The sequence below is a fragment of the Alternaria ventricosa genome, assembly GCF_023758065.1.
Source record: "Alternaria ventricosa strain BMP 2768 chromosome Unknown scaffold_4, whole genome shotgun sequence".
Taxonomy (NCBI): Eukaryota; Fungi; Ascomycota; class Dothideomycetes; order Pleosporales; family Pleosporaceae; genus Alternaria; species Alternaria ventricosa.
The window spans coordinates 931553-951607 of record NW_026055684.1 but is presented as its reverse complement, the minus strand read 5'-3'; the positions used below and the strand labels follow the sequence as shown (position 1 = coordinate 951607).

The following is a 20055-nucleotide window of genomic DNA, read 5'->3' as shown; positions in this document are numbered from 1 at the left end:
TGTTTACCAGCGGCCGTGCGTCCCATAACAGAAGTTCCGACTGGAACATCGTCATTGAGCACTCCAGCCCGCAACACCAAACCCTCGCTCGCGGCTGTTCCCCACGCTTTCAAAGGAGGCTGCGCAGTGTGATTGACCTGCTTTTTTCATTTCTTGGGCGCAATCATGGCCGCCGCGGGCGCGTCTTCCATCTCCGTCACCGTACGAGTCCGCCCTTTCACTATCCGAGAGGCAGCCCAAGTCACGAGGAACGATGACCAAACGCTGTTCCTCGGAGACGGTTCGCTGGCGGGCTTGCCTGCGCCGAAGCTCCACAAGGGCATCCGGCCTGTCATCAAGGTCATGGATGAGAAGTGCCTGTACGGGATGTCACGTATCATTTCAAGGCATGAGGGCTGATTTGTACCAGAATCTTCGACCCTCCAGAAGACAACGCTGTTCAGCGGTTTGGACGATCAACAATAGGACCCCAGGGCAAGCGATCCAAGGACCAGACATTCGCATTCGACCGCGTCTTCGACGACACTACCTCCCAGGGCGATGTGTACGAAGCCACGACCAAGCCCCTGCTGGACAGTGTGCTGGACGGATACAATGCGACTGTCTTTGCCTATGGCGCGACAGGTTGTGGAAAGACGCATACTATCACGTATGTTCACGTACACCGCTAGTTACTTACTTGGAGAGGGCTAACATTCCAACAGTGGAACATCGCAGCAGCCCGGCATTATCTTTTTGACTATGCAAGAACTGTTTGAGAAGATCCAGGACATACAAGATGAAAAGGTCACCGAGATCACTCTCTCTTACCTGGAGATCTACAACGAAACCATTCGCGACTTGCTGGTGGAGGGTGGCAGTAAACAACCCCTGATGCTCCGCGAGGATGCCAACCAGGCTGTATCTGTCGCTGGTCTTTCCAGCCACCGACCACAGAGCGTAAGTAGAAGGGACATACTGCCGAACAAGCGTCTAACAGCCGCAGGTCCAAGAAGTCATGGACATCATTGTCCGCGGCAACGAGTACCGAACCATGTCACCTACCGAAGCGAACGCTACCTCCTCCCGATCCCACGCCGTACTCCAAATCAACGTCTCCTCCAAGGACCGCAATGCCTCGGTCAACGAACCCCACACAATGGCTACCCTCAGCATCATCGACTTGGCAGGTAGTGAGCGCGCGAGCGCTACAAAAAACCGTGGAGAGCGTCTGACGGAGGGTGCCAACATCAACAAATCCTTACTCGCGCTGGGAAGCTGTATCAACGCCCTGTGCGACCCCCGAAAGCGCAACCACATCCCATACCGCAACTCGAAACTCACGCGATTGCTCAAGTTCTCTCTCGGTGGAAACTGCAAAACTGTCATGATAGTCTGTGTTAGTCCGTCAAGCGCGCATTTCGATGAGACGCAGAACACCCTGCGGTACGCCAACCGAGCGAAGAACATCCAGACCAAGGTCACCAAGAACGTATACAATGTCAACCGCCACGTAAAGGACTACCTTGTCAAGATCGATGAGCAGAGACATTTGATTGAGGAGTTGATGAAGAAGCAGAAGGATTTCGAAGGAAGCGCCTTGGTCAAGTTCCAGAAGCAGAGCGAAAAGAAGGATGGCATTTTGCGAGACGCTGTGGTACGCTTGCGCCAGGCTTATGCGGACTCTGAGCCCGAGCGCCAGGATCGGCTGAATATGTCAAAAACCTTGAAGCTGGCAGAAAAGCGCATCTCGATGATTTCGGCATGGATCGCGGCATTCGATAACGTAAAGGATGTTCGTGAAAACGAGGAGATGCCCGCCCAAGTCACGGCAATGAGAGACACAGCAGTCGGAATATCGGCAGAACTCGAACAAACGCGACAACATTGCCACAGGCGATTGGAGCGTACCGTCTGGACAAGCAAAATGGACACAGCGCTACATGTTGGACTGAAGGCGCTGGCGGAGGTGGACGGCAATGCTGACGGCCATGATGCTGCCAACCTGACAAGAGAGTACGAGCTGCTCAAATCAAACGCAGATCGCGAACAACTCAATGCTCTACTGGATATGGAAAAAGGCGGCGATGCTGCCATCGTCCAGGTGTTGGTACAGGCGCACATCGAGACCGTCACAATCCTAAGCCAGATCACCCAAATGGATGAAGCCCAAGCAGTCGAAGCGGCGAGGAAGCTGCTCACGAAGATTATGAATTCTTGTACAAACGCGACTTCGCAGGTTATTCGGCCAGACGGTGGCCTGCCAGTCACAGAGTTCTTCGAGCCAAGCCACAGAGGCACACCAAAAAGGAGGAAGCCAGTGAACATCATGGAGCCGTCTCCCATGCGACCAATTGCTTTGCCAACACTGGCGGACGCGCCGCATCTTACATCTTCGCCAATGAAGTCATCACCACGCCGAAAATTGATGGCAGGAGCCAAGAAGGGCGTCCAGTTCTCCCCGATGAAGAAGAAGAAGTCCCCATCAAAGACGAAGCGGGGTGTGCGCTGGAGGGACGACACCGAGAATGGTACACTTGCGGAATTTCAGAAAACACCAGAACACCTAGCAGGAACGCCAACACATTCTTCCACCCCAGTGCCAGCACCTACTTACTCGACAGGCATCCCCATACCAAGATACGATGGAAGCGGTGGCTCTTCGCCTATCCCTACACCACCAAAAGCCTCTGTAGATTTGAAGGGCTCATCGCGCTTTGCAGTCGGCGCGCTGTCTAAGCGTTCGGACGGATCCCCCACATCTCGTTCCAACAACGCATATGGCTCGGATTCCGACGGTGCGTCGCCTCTCCGCGAGATCTACAGCAACTCTCGCACTTCATCCTTAAGCAATGTACAGAACGCCTCGTCGGGCCCTGCGCCAGAAGGAGACAGCGGCCACTCCAGTTCGGAGGGAGAGAAATGGACGCCATCAGACGCGCGACAGATCGGACACGCAATCAAGCGTCGTTCTTCCACAAACGGAGGATCTGTACCTGTGAACCGAGCGCATCGTCGTCGTAGTCCGACAGCAGCGACTATTGGTAGTCCGCCCACCGAAAACTCTCTTCTGTCCGCGGGTGCAGCACGTCGCATGGTCAAGTCTGTCCACGAGGCTGACTGGAAGAACAGCGTACTCAGCCCACGGGTTACGCCCATAATGAAGAGCGCTGTAAGGCGCACTACCTTGGCGAACGTCGGTGACGATCGACCACGGGAAGCACCACCCAGCTTGAATGCGCGCGCCCCTGTACGGATCACTAGTGGTTCTTCGTCCAGAGGTAGCCTCATGCCTAATTCTAAGAGCGTCTGGCGTTGATTTACCTCTTGCTAATTGGGGCATTAGGTGGTTGGAGACGCCACCGTTGGGGCTTTTGACGACTTTTTCGCTTCTCGTTGCTCGCTAGTTGATTCTGTTCTTTACGATTTGGCGATGTTCTGGCGCCAGGTCATTCTCTTGTGCATCTGTCTCATTCTCAAAACCTTGGAAAACTCCATCTAGAAGCATTAACGAAGGCTTGGGTCGGTGTTTGGGTAATCTCCCTGCCTATGGCAGTTGCTGGGGCGTATTGAACTGCGATTGCATTGGGATGTACTTGTATACGTGTCTCGAGTATTGTGTAGTTTTCCTGTTACTAGCATCATTTCAACGTTTCATGATCGTCTCTCATGCGCAACTATGTCTGATGAATATCTACTTCTAAGGAGCAATGACAACATGTCAATACAACCTCGCAAGGATAATAGAACCACTCGCCCACTCACCAGGTGATAGAGCACGACCGCGACCTCAGCGACCGAGCCAAACTCCACCACCGACAACAGCAACCTCGGCCCTGCTACTTTCTACACGGTATCAGTCTGATTTGCTTTCCCCGAGCGGAGCGCATGTAAAGTCTGGTTGACGTGTCGTTTGTTCTGCAGAGCCTGACGCACTTTCCTTCACTCTGACCCTAGCGCTGGGTCCGCTAGCATCACCAAGCTGAGCATCGACCGCGCTATCCAACGCCCTTACGTAGCTCGCAGCGCCCGCAACATCACAGGTAAGCAAGCCTCGGTGTTATTATTCAGCCCACTGACACCGATGTAGTCAACATGCCACCGAAGCCAGTAACCCCAGAGGCCCCGAGCCGTGCCGCCGCCGCCCCCAAGAAGAAAGCCGACACGCCAAAGGATCCAACTTCTAGTCAGCCCGCCAAGAAGAAGCTCAAGTTTGCTCGGAAACGCAAAAACGACGGCAATGACGATATTCTCGCTCCCGGAACGGATCCGAAAACCTTCGTACAATTACACAAAGGCGAAGGCCAGGTCGGCTCCTACGCCATGTTCGGCCGCCGGGACGAGTTCCGCAGGTTCATCCTGTCCAGCCTAGTGCTGAATGCTATACCAATTCTTACACCGACCGCGGAGCAATCCAAGTGCGCCAGAGGGACGTACTAGAGTATATCCGTGACCAGGAGGATAGAATGAAGTCGGAGGCAAGCCCCATCAACGTATACCCAAAGCAGAGCGATAATATCCACGCCGTTTAACGAACCGCCCTCGCATGCGCACAGCTATGCAGACAGGTTGAGAGGGCTGCGTCCGGGCAATGGCCGTTCGACCAGGAGCAGGAGAAGAAGGTTGTCAGCGCGTTCACGGCCCTGACAGGAAAGCAAGTACCGGCTTTTGACCGTTCGGACGTGAGCGTGAAGAGCTTCGGTCCCTACCTCAAGTACGGCGAGAGTGACTTGGAGCCATACAGCCGCGCGTTCAACGTCATTATGTCTTGAGCTCCAAAGTGTGGAGCACAAGGTTCGAAAATGCCAAGTGGGACGAGGAGGTCCGTTTGAGTACAGCTCACGTCCCGCATTGGATGCGGGAGCGAGACGGCACAAAGAAGACCGCCAAAGCCCCAGACCAAGCAGCAAATACATTCGAGCCGCCCAAACCGAACCTGGAAGTGCTTGTATCTTGGAAGATGACTTCCCCTTTACCTAAACAACGAGAGCTCACGGAGTAGTTAACAGAAACCGGGCTGGTCGACAACATCCCAAGTGAACTCCCGATAACAATCAGGCCGACAGCAACCCGCGCAGAAGTCCGCGACATCATCCGAGCCAAGTTTCAATTGGATCAGAACCAGGCCCAGATCGCAACACTGCAGGTGAAGAGCTCGTTGTCAAACATCATGAAGCAAGATTGGAGCGCCGTACAGAAAGAGCTATGGTCTGGGAGGCCGTCGTTACGATCGACGCTGTCTGATACATCTTCGTCGAAGTTACTCATGAGGAGGAACATGAGTAGGTGTGGCAGCAACAACAACTTCTGTACCCAATAGTGTTCCAGCTCACAAGTCTATGTAGTCTGTTGTAGTCTATGTGTACTTACTTTATATCAAAAACAGTAAGCCTGTATACTTTAAAGCCTACTATACTACTTCTTTTGTAACTGTGATTCCAGTTAAGATACTCCCGGCATACGTAGTGCACGTAGAATGAGACTCCCCGGCTGTCATGTAGGCGGTAGGTCCAGCATCATTTCATCGTTTCACAATCATCTCTTATGCCCAACTGTGTCAGATAGATGATGACATCTACCATCTCCCAGGTTTCATTACATTGTTACTACATCTTGATCTTTACAACTTCTCCTTCTCATCTCCAATCTTGAAAACATACTTGACTCCACTTGCCTTGCCATCCCTCAGATTCTTCATACCCGTCTCTACTCCCTGCAGACCACCAGGAATGACCTCGTGAGGATGCGGCCTGAACCAGCCTTCCGCCAAGCCCCTCGCCATATACCTGAACATGATGAACGCGTAATCCGCATCTTCCTTGTGCGCCGAGCCCACCATCGTCTGGCTCTGCTGCACAGTCTCGGGAATACCTTCATACGTCTTACCCGGTAGAACCAGTGTGATCTTGCCCGTGGGCTCTAGCACCTGCACAATGTTCGTGTAGGAGTTGTGTTCCGACACAGCGTCGTATGCGTAATGCAGTTTCTGTCCCTTGAGTGCATCCTTGATGCCCTTGACGACCGCTTCGTCTCCCTTTCGGTAATCAACAATCGTGTCGCCCTTTGAGCGGTCGATGAGTCCTTCGACGAACTTCTCTCCCCTTCCTGCTACAGCAATGATGGGGTGGATGTTTGCGCGCTGTGCTAGTTTAATCGCGTATGCGCCGACTGCACTCGCACCACCGTACACGACTAAGGGCGTGGGTTCTTGCGCCGGAGTCCACGGGTCGGGCAAATGCATGCGTTGGTGCAGTCCAATGGCTGCTGTCATGGCAGCAAGGGGTAGGGTCGCTGCTTGCTCGAAGGACACGGAAGATGGGATGTGGAAGGTGGTGTGGGCCCAGCCTACAGCGTACTCGGCGAAGGAACCACCTGGTGTCATCATCTCGTGGAAAGAAGCGACGCGGTCTCCGACCTTGAACTCATAGACGTTGGCGCCGACGCTGTGGACGTAGCCGGCGATGTCGTCGCCGGTGTTGAAGTTGGGCTTCATGTCGTAGGCGGGGATTTTCCTGGAGGATGAGTTAATGGGTGTTCGATGTATTGAAGAGATGGGGTGGTGGAAGAAACGTCACGTGAACGTTGTGATCGTGGAGGTAGCATTTGTGATTGTGGAATTAAACATACCAGTCTTTGGGGTTACTACCCGAATAGACGACCTTAATGACGACTTGGTTGGCTTGTGGCTCAGGTACAGCAACATCCTTGATAGTGACCGAGAGGTCTTTTGCTACTTGTGCTTCCTTCATTCTGATAACACTTTCTGTTAAAATTCCTCTTCAAAATGTGTAGATGAATTAAGATAGATAAAGAGTATAATGAGGCGTTAAGTTATGTAGGTGAATATACCAGCCAAAAACGAGGCGGGGCTTCTAAGCATCTTTATATCCAAACAATATGATCCTGAACATTCCACCGTCCGTCGTCCGACATCACAAACGGAGATTTGTGGAGCTGGCATTAATAATGACGAATGTGGGGTTTAGTGTGTTGGGTGGAGTAGATCTAGCCCTAGAGGTTGTTGGCGACGTCGATGATGCGACTTTTCGGTATTCGCTTTTGTTGCATAGCCGAGATTGGCCGGATGGGATAATCAGAAGCTGGGGTTCCTCCGATAGTATTGAACACTAGCCGGGAGTTCCGGTGTGAACCGTCGCATTATAGCGGCATCCAGCTGAATCTGGAGAGTGCACAATATAAATGGAATAGCTTTCATCACCCTATGTACGCACTGTACTGTACTGTACTGTAGGTAGCTGGAACATCGAGAAAGGCATAGATGAAATCCCAAGCTCTCCCGATACCCTAGATTCGACGAGAAACCTAGGAACTAGCAATGCTACCTGTGTTTAATAATCAACTCTATAGCTTCCCTTGTATCTTGTTCCCCAACACCTCCTCCCTCCTCCGAACATCCACATCCCGTGGCCCTTCCTTCTTGAACTTCGTTGTAACAACCCATTCCCTGAGTCCCGCTCTCCCCTGTCCCTGGCTTTCAATCTCTTTTCCCGGCCGATCAAGCACCAAAACAGCAGTGTTCTTATCTACGCCGCCAACCCCATCCTGCCCAGCCTGCCCGTACTCTCCTTTGCCCAGAGCAAGTGGGGATATGCAAGCTTCAGCAAAAGACACTTCAGGCTTCCCGTCATACATGCGCGGCTTTTGTAGGAAGTCAAGACACTTCTCGCGCTCGAGTTGTAGCTCCTCCAGACTCGGTGTGGGTGAAGAAGGCGATGTGACACTTGAAGCTAAGTACGGAGCCAGCAGCAAGGTAAGCAGAAACTGTGGTGGGAAGAGAATAATCCTGTTTTGCCGCGCCAGGTCAATCCATTTGTTAGGTGGCAGGAAGCGGGCAGCGGTGTGCTCAATACCGCCATCGTGTGTAGGCTTGGGTATGACAATCTCGTCCTCCTCTTCCAATCCCGAAGACGGCGGCGTACCCTTAGGCGCGGCGTGCTTCGTCGGCGATACGGAGCCAAGGGGTAGGAAATAGATGTACATCTGCGTAGTAAAGCGTTTGGGCACGTTGGGAGGCGTTACCCAGCGAGTAAACGGAATCAAAGCTTCGGTATCGGAAACTGCACCCCATTTCTCCAACAAGTCTCCGAATTTGATTTTTCCACCGTGTACATCTCTTCGGCCTTGCTCTCGTTCTTCGTCGCTTATCTCGGTGAACAGCTTCCCTGTCTTTTTGCTCTTGGCGAGTAGGATGCCGCATTCCTCGAATGTCTCCCGTACGGCTGCCATGCGATATGCAGGCCCATCTTGATGTCTTCCGGGGTGGTCTTCGTCGGGGATCTCGCCGTCGTGGGTTTTGGATAGGGCGCCGCCAGGGAAGACATGGGCAGATGCGAAACTCGAGGCTTTCGATACGCGGTGGAGGAGCAGGACCTGATTCGTTGGGGAGATGAGCAGGACGCTATACGTGTTAGCATCTCGACACTGGTAGACGTCGTGACAATCGCATACCTCGAGCTAGGCCGTGGAACCTGTGGTGTCTTGGACGCCTGCTTCGACGGCTTATGATCTGCGGGCGAAGACATGTTGCGCTTTGGGAAGCCGGTCCTGGAGAGTTGAGCAAGCTTCAGATGGGAAGCAGTTCGTAGTAACGCTGACGATCGCGCACCGAGCTTCGCCTGCAATGTCGAGAACGATGAGCTTGCGGCGACGGGGCGTGCAGAGCAGTAGGAGCGTAACGCAGTTGTTCTACCTTTAGCCAGGAGAAGAGCAGTGGAACTCAGCTTTGGCATATCCGGCCACAAAAGGAGCCGACAATGGCGGTCGGCGCGTCATGGTGGCTTGCATGTGGTTGGTGTTGACGCGCGGGGAGGTGCCGAGGTTAGGAAGTAGCTTAAGCAGTGACAGGGTGCCCAAGAGTCGACACGCCGTCAGAACTCCGGCAGCGCTTCGCATCACTCAACATATGACGATTTTTTGAGTTTGATCGTAATTGAACATAGTTCGTGGTATCATTGCTTTTGGCCTATCCATTGCTCCAAAATAAGAACATAAATCGTCTTCGTGTCGCATGTCTAATGAAGGAACCTAGCAACCCAGCCAACCACCCACTAACGCCCTCCCAATGCATTCCGTATATCGTCTTCAATCGTCTATGAGTAGAGCTTCTTGTCAAAGCTGTGCAGACCGTGTACGTTACCCTCAGCCTGTGCACTAGCAGTGCGCAGCTCGAACCTGACGGTGCCGTTGGCAACGCCCTCGTGAAGCTCGGTAAGGCTCTTGATGCCAATATCCTGTAGCGAGTGCTGAACACCAGCCATGAGGTATGGCACGAACTTGGTGATCGAGCCACGGTCCTGGACGGATCCAGACACACCTTGGGCAACCAACACGCGGTCACCCTCAGAGAAGTAGCGCGCGGTACCAGCGTTGCTGGCCTTGGAGTCGGCAGCGCCAGCACCGGCCTTCTTATCCTCCATGGCGGCGATACTGCCCATACCACGGTAGGCCTTGACGAGCTGACCATCGCGGCTGACAAAGTACTCACCAGGAGACTCAGTGGTACCGGCGAGGAGGCCTCCCATCATGACGGCCGATGCACCCATGGCAAGACCCTTAACGATGTGTCCTACGTTCTGGATACCGCCATCTGCGATGCAGGGCACGCCGAAGCGCGATGCGAAAGAGGTGACATTGTACACCGAAGTGGCCTGTGGCCTTCCGACAGCCATGACTTCTTGTGTAATGCAAGCACTTCCACTACCCATGCCGATACGGAGACCGTCAACACCAGCGGCGATGAGACCAGCAGCCTGCTCGCGAGTGACGACGTTTCCGCCGATCACGTCGAGCTGAGAGTACTTCTCCTTGATGTACTTGATCATCTCAATCTGGTACATGCTGTTTCCCTGACTGCTGTCGAGGATGACGATGTCGAGACCGGCATCGACGAGCTTCTGCAGACGGATCTTGTCCTCTGGTCGGGTGCCAATGGCAGCCGCGGCGATCAGCTGCTTGGAGTGTGGGAGCTTGGACGCAAGCGGGAAGTTGAGGTTCTTCATCAAGTCGGAGCGAGACAGGAGCGCAATCAGGTTGAAGCTCTCATCCACGATGGGAAGCTTTCCCTTCTTGGACTTGTTCAGAATGTCATTGGCCTCCTTGAGCTCAACACCGTGGCGGGCGGTTACGAGGTCCGTGGACATGACTGCGGTGACCGGGTCGTCCAGCTTGTCATGGAACTGGATGTCTCGGGGGGTAATGATACCGACGAGCTTGGAGCGGAGGGTGCCGTTCTCTATAGTCAACTGTCAGCGAATACATCTAGACAAATTTGACAAAGCGTAGTGTTTGTGAGGCATTTCAGATACATTTTCTCCACAGTACGACGGAATCGTTGCGGATGAACGAAAGTTAAATTGAAAAGGTAATCATCATAAAGCAAACACGGGGATAAAAGTGTAGAGTCTGACTTACCAGTGACTGGGAAACCACCGAAGCCCCACCTCTCCTTCAGTGCCTTGGCCTCTCCGACTGTGGTGTTGGGGGAGATAACGACGGGGTCCAGGATGAAGCCGTTCTCGAAGCGCTTGACCTTGCGGACCATCTCGGCCTGGTCGTCCTGAGAGCAGTTGTGGTGAATGACACCAAGACCTCCAAGAAGAGCAATGTGGATAGCCATGTTGTGCTCGGTGACGGTATCCATGGGCGAGGAGACAAAGGGCGTCTTGAGAGAAATGCGCTTTGTGATTGGGGTGTCCAGGGCGACCTCGGCGGCAGGGAAGCCAATGTAGCCAGGAAGCATGAGGAAGTCATTGTAGGTGAGACCGCCGTTCTTCTTGGAGTCGATGAGCGTCTTGATGTCGATGCCATCGCGCTCGGGGTACTCGTTCTTGAGGATCTCAAGAGCCTTGGTGTAGTCCAAGGCGTCGGCGGCCGTGTTGGTCATGGCGTCACCGTTGGAGATGGGCATGATGGGTAGAAAAAGAAACTTCTCGGGGACTTGAGAAGGGTAAGAGGGGTATCACGGAAGGAAACAGGCCGTCGTGCTCAGCAAAAGACTCTGGCCGGGGAAAGTTGAGGGCTTTCCCAAGAAGAAAAAAGTTGGAAGAAACTGGCGGCGCGGAAAGAATTTCTGTGGGCTCCTTCGCCAAGGCTCCTGCTTCAGGTGACCCCGCCTTTTAGCGCGACGACGACGCGTCCGAAGGGGGATCGATGTGCAGGCTGTACCTACTGCACTCGACACCTGCGTGAAATACGCATACACAATCCATGTTGAATTTATCAACAATGGTCGCAGTTGTCAGACTTTTGGTAGTACGACGTTTTCATTAGCAATAGCATCTAGTGCATTTCATTCTTACCTCGCTAGCACACTCACGTGGTGGGCGCGACGTTTGGACTTGCACGGTACCGACTGGGAGCTCCCATATAATGACAGGTCGACGAGTCGATAATTGGACGTTTCCAAGGGGTGCGCTAGGCTAAGGTTCAGGTTCAGGACGCGATGGCTCACCGTGCGACGTGTAGGGCTGTCGCCGTTGATGGCGCCGACGTCCTTGTCGCCCTGCAATTCAGGCATCATGGCCGCGACGCGTACATGGGTTTCCGGGATGGTCGATGGATAGGACATGATGGTGAAGTGAAGTGGTCGGCTCGTCCAGACATGGCGATCCAGCAGCAACAAACACGGTACACGCAGCAGTGATGCAGCACTAGGATGTTGTTTTGAGGGATTCCCGGTCCGTGTGACGGGAGTCGGGATGGATGATTTTCGCGGCTGGAGATGGGTTTCTTGGGGTGGTTGGCGCGACAACAGGCCGGCAAGCCCTCGCAGCCTGAGTAAACATCCGCAAAAGCTTGGACGACACACGTCCGCTTCCAGTTTCAACGCCGCTGCCTTTCATCTACTATACCCAATTTCCCTTTCCCGATTCCCATTCCTCTTCGCCCGTGCAGAGTAAAAGTGCGCGCTTGGTCGCAGGGCTTTAGACTGTCGCTTGATCTCGTTCGCGATTTTTGTTTTCGGCGGCAGGCGCATCCATATCTCTTGTAATTATCGCGGGCCTCCATGACGGTCTCTTGAGCCCCGACCCCAACGCCATCACCATCTTCCTTTGTCCTGTACGACGCATGCGGTGTAGGACTGGGTCGCAGTAACGCCCTCGACTGTCGCGCTCGCCATGAGTTACCTGACTGCCCCACGCTCGAGACCAGGGCACTCGGCAACATCGCCCTCCCCGCTCCGCCAGACATCGACCGCCTCCAATGGCTCCTCCAACCACTCCGGCCAGTATCCCCCGAGCCGATCAAGTACGCAGTCGAGCAATGCCTCCAGCGGCTTCGGCTCGCTGTCGCACCGGCGCGGGCTGAGCGAGGCGACTGCCCTCTCGCGCCCGCGCACAGAGGACTACTTCGGCTCCGGCGAGACAGACCCTTCAGACACGTTTATGAGCATGCGGAAAGCGCTGCGACCGCTGCAGCAGGCACCTTCGAACCCGCCCTCGCCCGAGAAGCAGAGCCCGTCGTCACCTGACAAGTACATGCGACCGACGACGCCCGTCTATCCGCCATCGCCCGAAAAGCTCCTACGCCCCGCAACATTCTCGAATCCGCCATCGCCAGAGAAGCTCCTGCGTCCCGCGAGTGCTAGCCCGACCCGAAGCTCCAGCCACCTGCGATCACATAGTGTCGAAAACCTCTACGCCCCGTACGATGGCTCCACCTCGCCGACAGCCAAACCGCGCCCGCTATCGCTAGCAGTATCGCGAAACGACTCCGTACGCGCGCCCACCCGCGACCACTCGTCCCGACCGCTGTCAACTCACCTGGAACGACCGGAACTTAAGAGCTTCCAGAAGTCATCCACGGGACATCTACGAACCCTATCCAAGTTCGCCGAGGCTGGAAGCGATGAGGACTTCGCCATCAAGTCCCCGGAGCAGCAGGTCGTGGGTCTCAACGGACGGAGAAGGTTGCAACGGTTAGAAACACCACAAAAGACGGCGTCTACGTGGTCAAGTCGGAATTGGATGGACCAACAGCGCCAGTTCTTGCAGGCCTACGAATACCTCTGTCATATTGGAGAAGCCAAGGAGTGGATGGAAGACATCATCGAGACGGACCTCCCGCCTGTTGTTGAACTGGAGGAGGCACTGCGAAACGGCATAACACTAGCAGAGATTGTTCAGTCAATCAAAGGACAACCGCTGCGCATATTCCGCGACCCGAAGCTACAGTACCGACACTCTAACAACTACGCGCACTTCTTCAAGTTCCTGTCCGAAGTCGAACTCCCCGATCTCTTCCGCTTCGAACTGGTCGATCTCTACGAGAAGAAGAATGTGCCCAAGGTCATCTACTGCATTCACGCGCTCTCATGGCTTCTGTTCCGAAAAGGCATTGTTGACTTCCGAATTGGCAATCTAGTCGGTAAACTCCAGTTCGAGGACCACGAGTTGGAGGCTACACAAAAAGGTCTGGACAAGTCTGGTGTTAGTATGCCCAACTTCTCAGGCATGCAAGCCAACTTCCAAGTCGAGCCGGAACCGGAGCCGGAGCCAGAACCAGTGGAATCTGAGGAAGACCGTATTGACCGCGAGCTTGGAGAGAACGAGGACATCATCCTCGATCTTCAGGCTCAGATGCGCGGTGCTCTCGTCCGAATTCGCCTCGGAATGGTGATGCAGGAGCTCTGGGACCATGAGCACCTCATCGTAGACTTGCAGGCACGCATCCGTGGCGACTGGGCTCGACAAATCTCAACCTACCGCATGGACATGCGCCGTTTCGCAGTTACTCTGCAAGGTGCAGCGAGAGGCTTCCTGGTCCGGTCGAGGCTCCAGGGTGAAGAACAGTTCTGGCATGCCAATGAGGCCCAGGTGTTGAAGGTGCAGAACCTGTTCCGTGGGCGCAAGGCCAGAGCGCAAGTCCAGTACACCAAATCGAAGATCGAGCGACACGAACACGGCATACGACAATTCCAAGCAGCCATCCGAGGAGCGCTAGAACGACTACGCGTGTCCGACCGATACGAACAAACCCGCGATACCGAACCCGCCGTTATGCATGTGCAGGCTATGATTCGCGGCGCTCTTCTACGTCAGCAAGTCGATCGGGAATGGGCTGAGCTACAACAGAACGAACCTGAGGTCGCGCAACTCCAAGCCGTCTCAAGAGCAATGCGCGTCCGCCAGTCACTGCGTGCCGATCAGGAAGGTCTTCGTCAACACGAATCTATGATTACAATGTTGCAGTCAACTGCCCGAGGTCTCCTTGCTAGGAAGAAGGACGCCGCAATGCAGAAGAAGCTGGTAAGCACGAATGTTAATTGGTCTGGTCTTCAGTCCCAAGTTCGCGCCAATGTCTTGAGAAACTCTGTCAGGCAGATCCATGAGGCGCTTCAAGCCGAAGTACCTCAGATCACCGATTTACAAGCTGTCGCAAGGGGTGGCACCATGCGTGCAGAGGTCACTGAGATCCTTACGCTCTTGCACGAACAAGAAGACAACGTTCTTTCGCTTCAGTCACACATTCGCGGTTTCCTTTCGCGGCAGAGGCACTTTTCTGATCTCAAGGCACTTCAGGCGCAAGAGCCCACCATTCTAGACCTCCAATCAGCTTGCCGAGGCTTCATGCAACGTCAACGGACGTACGAGACTCTTTGCGAGCTCAACGCGCAAGAGCCAGAAACCGTCGATCTTCAAGCCGTGGCACGTGGTATGCTGCTCAGGATGCAAATCGGTATGCAACTCGGTCAAGTGGAAGAGCACGAAGAGGCGATTGTCGAGCTACAGACTCTGGCGCGCGGGTTAATGATCCGTCAGAAGTTCGCAGAGAAGCAGCAGTTCTACAAGGAGAACATGGAGAAGGTCATCAAGGTGCAGAGCTTTATCCGTGGTCGTCAACAGGGTGAAGCCTACAAGAGCTTGACTAGTGGCACAAACCCTCCAGTGTCGACTGTCAAGAACTTTGTGCATCTGCTTAACGACAACGACATCGACTTTGATGAGGAGATTGGTAAGTCGCTCTTTGTTTACATTAGTTACATCTTACTAACGCAACGTCAGAATTCGAGCGTCTTCGCAAGACCGTAGTACAGCATGTGCGCCAGAACGAGCTCGCCGAGCAGTACGTCGATCAACTGGACATTAAGATTGCGCTGCTCGTAAAGAACAAGATCACCCTTGATGAGGTCGTCAAGCACCAGAAGCACTTCGGTGGCAACGTCGGCACCCTACTCAGCAGCAAGGACATCTCGTCAAAGGACCCCTTCGATCTCAAAGCACTCAACAAGAACTCGCGCCGGAAGCTGGAGCAGTATCAGGAGCTTTTCTTTGTTCTGCAGACGCAGCCTCAGTACATGGCAAGACTCTTCAGGCGCGTTCGTGAACAAAGTCTCGCAGAGGGTGACAGCAAGCGCATCGAGCAGCTGACCATGAGTATGTTTGGATTGGCCCAGAAACGCAGAGAAGAGTACTGGCTGTTGAAGCTCCTCACAAGATCGCTAAAGGAGGAGATTGAGGGCTGCGCGAACCTCCATGAGTACCTTCGTGGCAACTTCTTCTGGACCAAATTGTTCGCCAACTACGTCCGGTCACCGCGAGACCGAAAGTTCCTCAAAGACGTTCTTGGGACTGTCATTCGTGAGAACATCATTGAGAATGAGCACCTGGACCTGGAGAGCGACCCGATGCAGATCTATCGTTCCGCCATCAACAACGAGGAGCTCCGTACCGGCCAAAGTAGTCGTCGTGACCCGAATGTCTCGCGAGATGTAGCACTCAAGGACCCCGAGACACGTGGTACTTTCATTCACAACCTGCAAGATCTTCGCGATGTTGCCGACCAGTACTTTACGATGTTCGAAGAGGTGCTCCATCGGATGCCATATGGTGTAAGGTACATCGCACAGCAGATGTTCGAAGAACTACGCTTGAAGTTCCCCTACGAGGCGCAAGAGCAGCTTCTACAAATCACCGGCCACTGGGTATGGAAGGCTTACATCCAGCCTGCTTTATTGCAACCTCAGCACTGGGGTGTGGTCGATCGTGGCCTGTCGCCAGTGATGAACAGAAACCTTGGAGCTGTTGCCAAGGTCCTCAGTCAGATCGCTTGCGGGAAGCTGTTTGGTGGAGACGATCTTTACCTGCAGCCTCTCAACAGCTACATCACCGAAGCCATCGACCGCCTACAAGACATCTGGTCGAACGTGATCAACGTCCGTGCCGCTGAAGCTCAGTTCGAGATTGACGAGTTCAACGATCTGTTCGCAAGAACCAAGCCAACACTCTACATCAAGCTCGCAGACGTGTTCGCTATTCACAACCTCGTCATCGAAGATCTACCAAGTTTATGCCCCTCTCAAGACGACCCACTCCGCGAAATTGTCCGTGAGCTCGGTAGCGCCAAGAACAACGAGAACGAGCTTCTGCACGTCAGCTCCAGCGAAATCACATTGACCCTGAACCCCAAGTACCATGAGCAAGAGGGTAAGTTCTTCCTCCACTTGCAATTCCCACTTACTGACTTTTCTAGACCCCGACTCTGCAATCAAATCCCTCTTCATGGAGACCAAGCGCTACGTGCTGTACATCATCCGCATCCAAACCGGCGCCAACCTCACCGAGATCATGTGCAAGCCGGTTACCCCCGATGACGAGAACCGCTGGGACGCTCTCGTCCGTGAAGAGATCATCGCGCAACGGAAAGATCGTTCGCGGAAACAGAGCAACGTAGTCCGATCTTCTGCCGCTTCAACTTACACGCAGGATATGGGCTCCAACTCTGTACTTGATCTTGACTACCCCACACTCAAGCAATACTGTCTGGAGAACATGGTACAACTCCAACGCGCAGGCCGCATCTCGCACACCAACAACTACCAAGACCTACTCAACGCCATCGCGGTCGACATCCGCACCAAGCACCGAAGACGTATACAACGCGCCAAGGAATTGGAGGGAGTACGCACCACACTGGCCGCACTCGACGAGAAGGCACATTTCCTAGAGTCGCAACTCAAGTCCTACAACGACTACATCGAACAAGCCATGGTAACGCTACAATCGAAGAAGGGCAAGAAGAAGTTCCTCCTCCCCTTCACCCGCCAATACAATCATCAGCGTGAACTCAAGAACAGCGGTCGCGAGTACCGCTTCGGCTCCTTCAAATACTCCGCCCGCAACCTGGCCGAGAAGGGCATCCTCATCTCCTGGTCTGGATACCACGAGCGACAATGGGACCGCATGGACATCACCATCTCCAGCAACCAAACGGGTATCTTCGAGATCCAAGGTTCCCAGGGCTCCATGATGATCCCCGGTGCTTTCGCCGAGGTGCCTCTGGACGGCCTCCTTCAAGCGCAATTCGACAACCACCAATTTATGAATCTCTTCGGCGAAGGTGCTCGGGGTGGCGCGGCTGCCGGCGACGGCGTCGCCAGAGTCAACGTTAATCTGTTTTTGCATTTGATCTTCAAGAAGTTCTATCGGGATGAGTAACGGCATGCATGCAACGGCGGTGTTTGATGGTGAAAGATGGGGTACCGTGTTATACCTTTTTCTTTTTTTGCTTGTTGTTTCTGCATTTTATGGATGGTTAGGACGGTGTTCTCTGTTTTTGTTGGTTACGACCATGATGATATCGTTCGTCGCTTGACGCTTCTTCTTCTTCTTCTCTTCTCTTTCTCCTTCTTCTTTTGGAATGATACATACATATCCTAGCATAAATGCATCTTACATAATTTGTACTCAGAGTGTCATCATTTATTGCTTTGATGGAGGCTTGTGCGTTTTGGACTCGTGATACTGGACTACGAGATCGCCACTAAGATTACAGTCATAACCATACATCCATAACAAAGCACGAGGAACTTTTATCGGCATCGAGCTCTCAAGCTTCGAGCTATTCACCTAGGACCTTTTACCCCGTCCATTTGGCAACAACGCTGTGACCTATCTGCGCATATGTTCCGTTACCCGACCGTATCGCTTTGTGCGTGCTGACTTGGGAACCCACCAGTTTTCAGGCAATCCCTCATCGAGGATTTGTCCAGTGTTGGTAGGCGATTCGGTCTGTGTCGCCTTGGAGATCGAATTCCTCAGGGCCAAATCAGTATGCGTGTGAACAAAACCAGTTTCGTGTTGACTTACTCTTGCCTCGTCCTCTTTTCCGCTCTTTCCCCCTCTTGCGGCAGCCTCACTAAGTCTGCCTTCCGCTTGAGTCGCAGAAGGTTCCTGTCATTCTCTGAGGTGTCATCATGTGGAGTTCCTTCGCTTTGTCCTGCGCGTACGTCAGTTCTCCGAGATCTGCCGTAACAACGAACTAGCTTTGGGAACCAGCGTCAGCAGCATCGACGTTTCGTGTAGACTCATGATGGTAAACCACAAGGATGCGAAAAGGTATAACTCACCTCCCGCGACTGCATCGTTTGGCGGAGCGAAACCGCGAGTCTGGCGTCCCTTTTCGTCCACTATTTCTTGACGTATCTCCATAAGCGCCTTCCCGAGAAGGTTCTTTCCAGGCCAGCTGCCCTTGTGCTTTCTCGCCTCCTCGAGCGTCAAGCCGCAGCCCCAAGTCATGTCCCTTGATGCCTCGACGATCTCGCGATCAGAGGTTGCGAGGAGGACTGCGCGGAGAGCATCAGAGGACTCTGAGACGGTGAATTTCAAGCCAACTGCCTTCAACATGACCTTGTACGAGACTGCAGCTTCATATTAGCGATTTCTTCATTGTAACACGAAGACGTCATCATACCCTTGTTCCACTCTTTAACATCTAAGTTCTTGACCTCTTTTCCCAGTGCTTTGTGCCTTTTGGGGTCCGATGTTTTCATGATCGCGTCGCTGGATCCCTGTTAAGTGTCAGATTCTGGTTTCCTCACCGTTGCTTGAACTTCCAGTGTCCATCGCCCAAAGCGCCTTAGCATGCTGGAAAAACTGCTCCACGCAGCAGTATTCCCTGTACTTCGGGGGACCGTAGGTAAAGATCGAATTCTTAAAGCTGCTTGGGTACATGTTGCTGAGTTGCCCGTAGACGTCCTGGGCATCGTAGAAGAATATGGGGGTGGGCGGCTCAACAGCGCGCGGCTGCTGAGACGCAGAATCAGGCTGGCGGCTGTATTCGTCTTCGCGGTCGCTGATGTACATGGATGATTGGTCTTGGGACTCCATGTCGCACGTCATGTTACTGTTCTGGACAAGTTGCGAGGAGAGAGAGAGAGAGAGAGAGAGAGAGAGAGAGCCAGACTTCGTTGTTCAGTCATCTACTTATGTGAGCGGAGATGCCTACGGCTCGCGCATTTTGTTGTCTCTCACCTTGTAGCTTCGCCTTCACCTGTCTCGATGAGAGGCTAAGGCCCAAATTTGAGCGGCCAGTGCGACAGCTCCCTGTGCTTGCGGATCTGTGATTCTGAAAGCCTCCGCAAGGTAATATAGCTACGCTCAACATGCCATCTGGCGTTTTGCAAGCTTAATGAGCGCGTACTGTGTCTTTGTTCTTCACGGTGTCGCCGAGTAGGTCGCCTCCAGGGCAGTGAAAGCTAGACGTCAAGACCATAATGGCGATATCTTTGAGCAGCATACTACAGGTTGATGTACCCGCCGTGATGGCACCATGGTATAGTACCCTGACTAACTGAAGAACCGGCCGGCTCGAGCGAACGGGGTGTCTGGTGAACAGATGTCCATGGGCCCCTCCGACAGGAGCATCTGATGAACCTACAGTACAACGCTTCCTGCGAAACGAGGGAGCAATCTATCTTCGGAGCGGCGATATTGTTTTTCGATTTGTTTCATTGTGACCGCATGCATTCATCTTACGAGAACCGCTCCTATGTTGTAGTGTCGCATCCCATCAATACTATGCATTCCAACATTATGAAGTTCCAGCCGACGTCACTGCACGTGTCCGATCGCAGCCTAGAGACCCCTGAACTCACGTTCCACGTTTTGCGGATCGCGCACGAGCCATATCCCGCCACTTCACCGTCTCATGTCCAAACTCGCCCAAACGCGATTTTTCAACAATGCACGAGTATATAGAGTCATAAAACGGGCTTCTCTTCGCCTTCGGGCATTTGGTCAATTTGAAACGATACAGAGAAGATTAGCATGGCCCCTG

The 20055-nt window shown here is 53.5% G+C and overlaps 7 protein-coding genes across 7 annotated transcripts; 3 read left to right on the top strand and 4 right to left on the bottom strand.

The window, feature by feature from the left end:
- Positions 1 to 165: 165 nt before the first annotated feature.
- On the top strand, positions 166 to 3298 carry J4E93_002993 (uncharacterized protein; the record flags this gene model as incomplete). Its single annotated transcript, XM_049340933.1, has 4 exons — positions 166 to 359; positions 410 to 649; positions 705 to 939; positions 986 to 3298. 4 exons carry the CDS (start codon positions 166 to 168, stop codon positions 3296 to 3298), a joined length of 2982 nt encoding a protein of 993 aa, XP_049201815.1.
- A 776-nt stretch (positions 3299 to 4074) lies between these two features.
- Positions 4075 to 4751, top strand: J4E93_002992 (uncharacterized protein; the record flags this gene model as incomplete). The annotated part of the gene is made up of 2 exons (XM_049340932.1): positions 4075 to 4397; positions 4544 to 4751. The coding sequence occupies 2 exons, from the start codon at positions 4075 to 4077 to the stop codon at positions 4749 to 4751; spliced, it is 531 nt and encodes a 176-aa protein (XP_049201814.1).
- An 848-nt stretch (positions 4752 to 5599) lies between these two features.
- On the bottom strand, positions 5600 to 6728 carry J4E93_002991 (uncharacterized protein; the record flags this gene model as incomplete). Its single annotated transcript, XM_049340931.1, has 2 exons — positions 5600 to 6491; positions 6607 to 6728. 2 exons carry the CDS (start codon positions 6726 to 6728, stop codon positions 5600 to 5602), a joined length of 1014 nt encoding a protein of 337 aa, XP_049201813.1.
- A 613-nt stretch (positions 6729 to 7341) lies between these two features.
- On the bottom strand, positions 7342 to 8522 carry J4E93_002990 (uncharacterized protein; the record flags this gene model as incomplete). Its single annotated transcript, XM_049340930.1, has 2 exons — positions 7342 to 8398; positions 8449 to 8522. The coding sequence occupies 2 exons, from the start codon at positions 8520 to 8522 to the stop codon at positions 7342 to 7344; spliced, it is 1131 nt and encodes a 376-aa protein (XP_049201812.1).
- Positions 8523 to 9089: 567 nt separating this feature from the next.
- On the bottom strand, positions 9090 to 10906 carry J4E93_002989 (uncharacterized protein; the record flags this gene model as incomplete). Its single annotated transcript, XM_049340929.1, has 2 exons — positions 9090 to 10231; positions 10411 to 10906. The coding sequence occupies 2 exons, from the start codon at positions 10904 to 10906 to the stop codon at positions 9090 to 9092; spliced, it is 1638 nt and encodes a 545-aa protein (XP_049201811.1).
- Positions 10907 to 12116: 1210 nt separating this feature from the next.
- On the top strand, positions 12117 to 17435 carry J4E93_002988 (uncharacterized protein; the record flags this gene model as incomplete). Its single annotated transcript, XM_049340928.1, has 3 exons — positions 12117 to 14952; positions 15003 to 16424; positions 16471 to 17435. 3 exons carry the CDS (start codon positions 12117 to 12119, stop codon positions 17433 to 17435), a joined length of 5223 nt encoding a protein of 1740 aa, XP_049201810.1.
- A 792-nt stretch (positions 17436 to 18227) lies between these two features.
- On the bottom strand, positions 18228 to 19118 carry J4E93_002987 (uncharacterized protein; the record flags this gene model as incomplete). Its single annotated transcript, XM_049340927.1, has 2 exons — positions 18228 to 18637; positions 18818 to 19118. The coding sequence occupies 2 exons, from the start codon at positions 19116 to 19118 to the stop codon at positions 18228 to 18230; spliced, it is 711 nt and encodes a 236-aa protein (XP_049201809.1).
- Between the last annotated feature and the right edge of the window lie 937 nt (positions 19119 to 20055).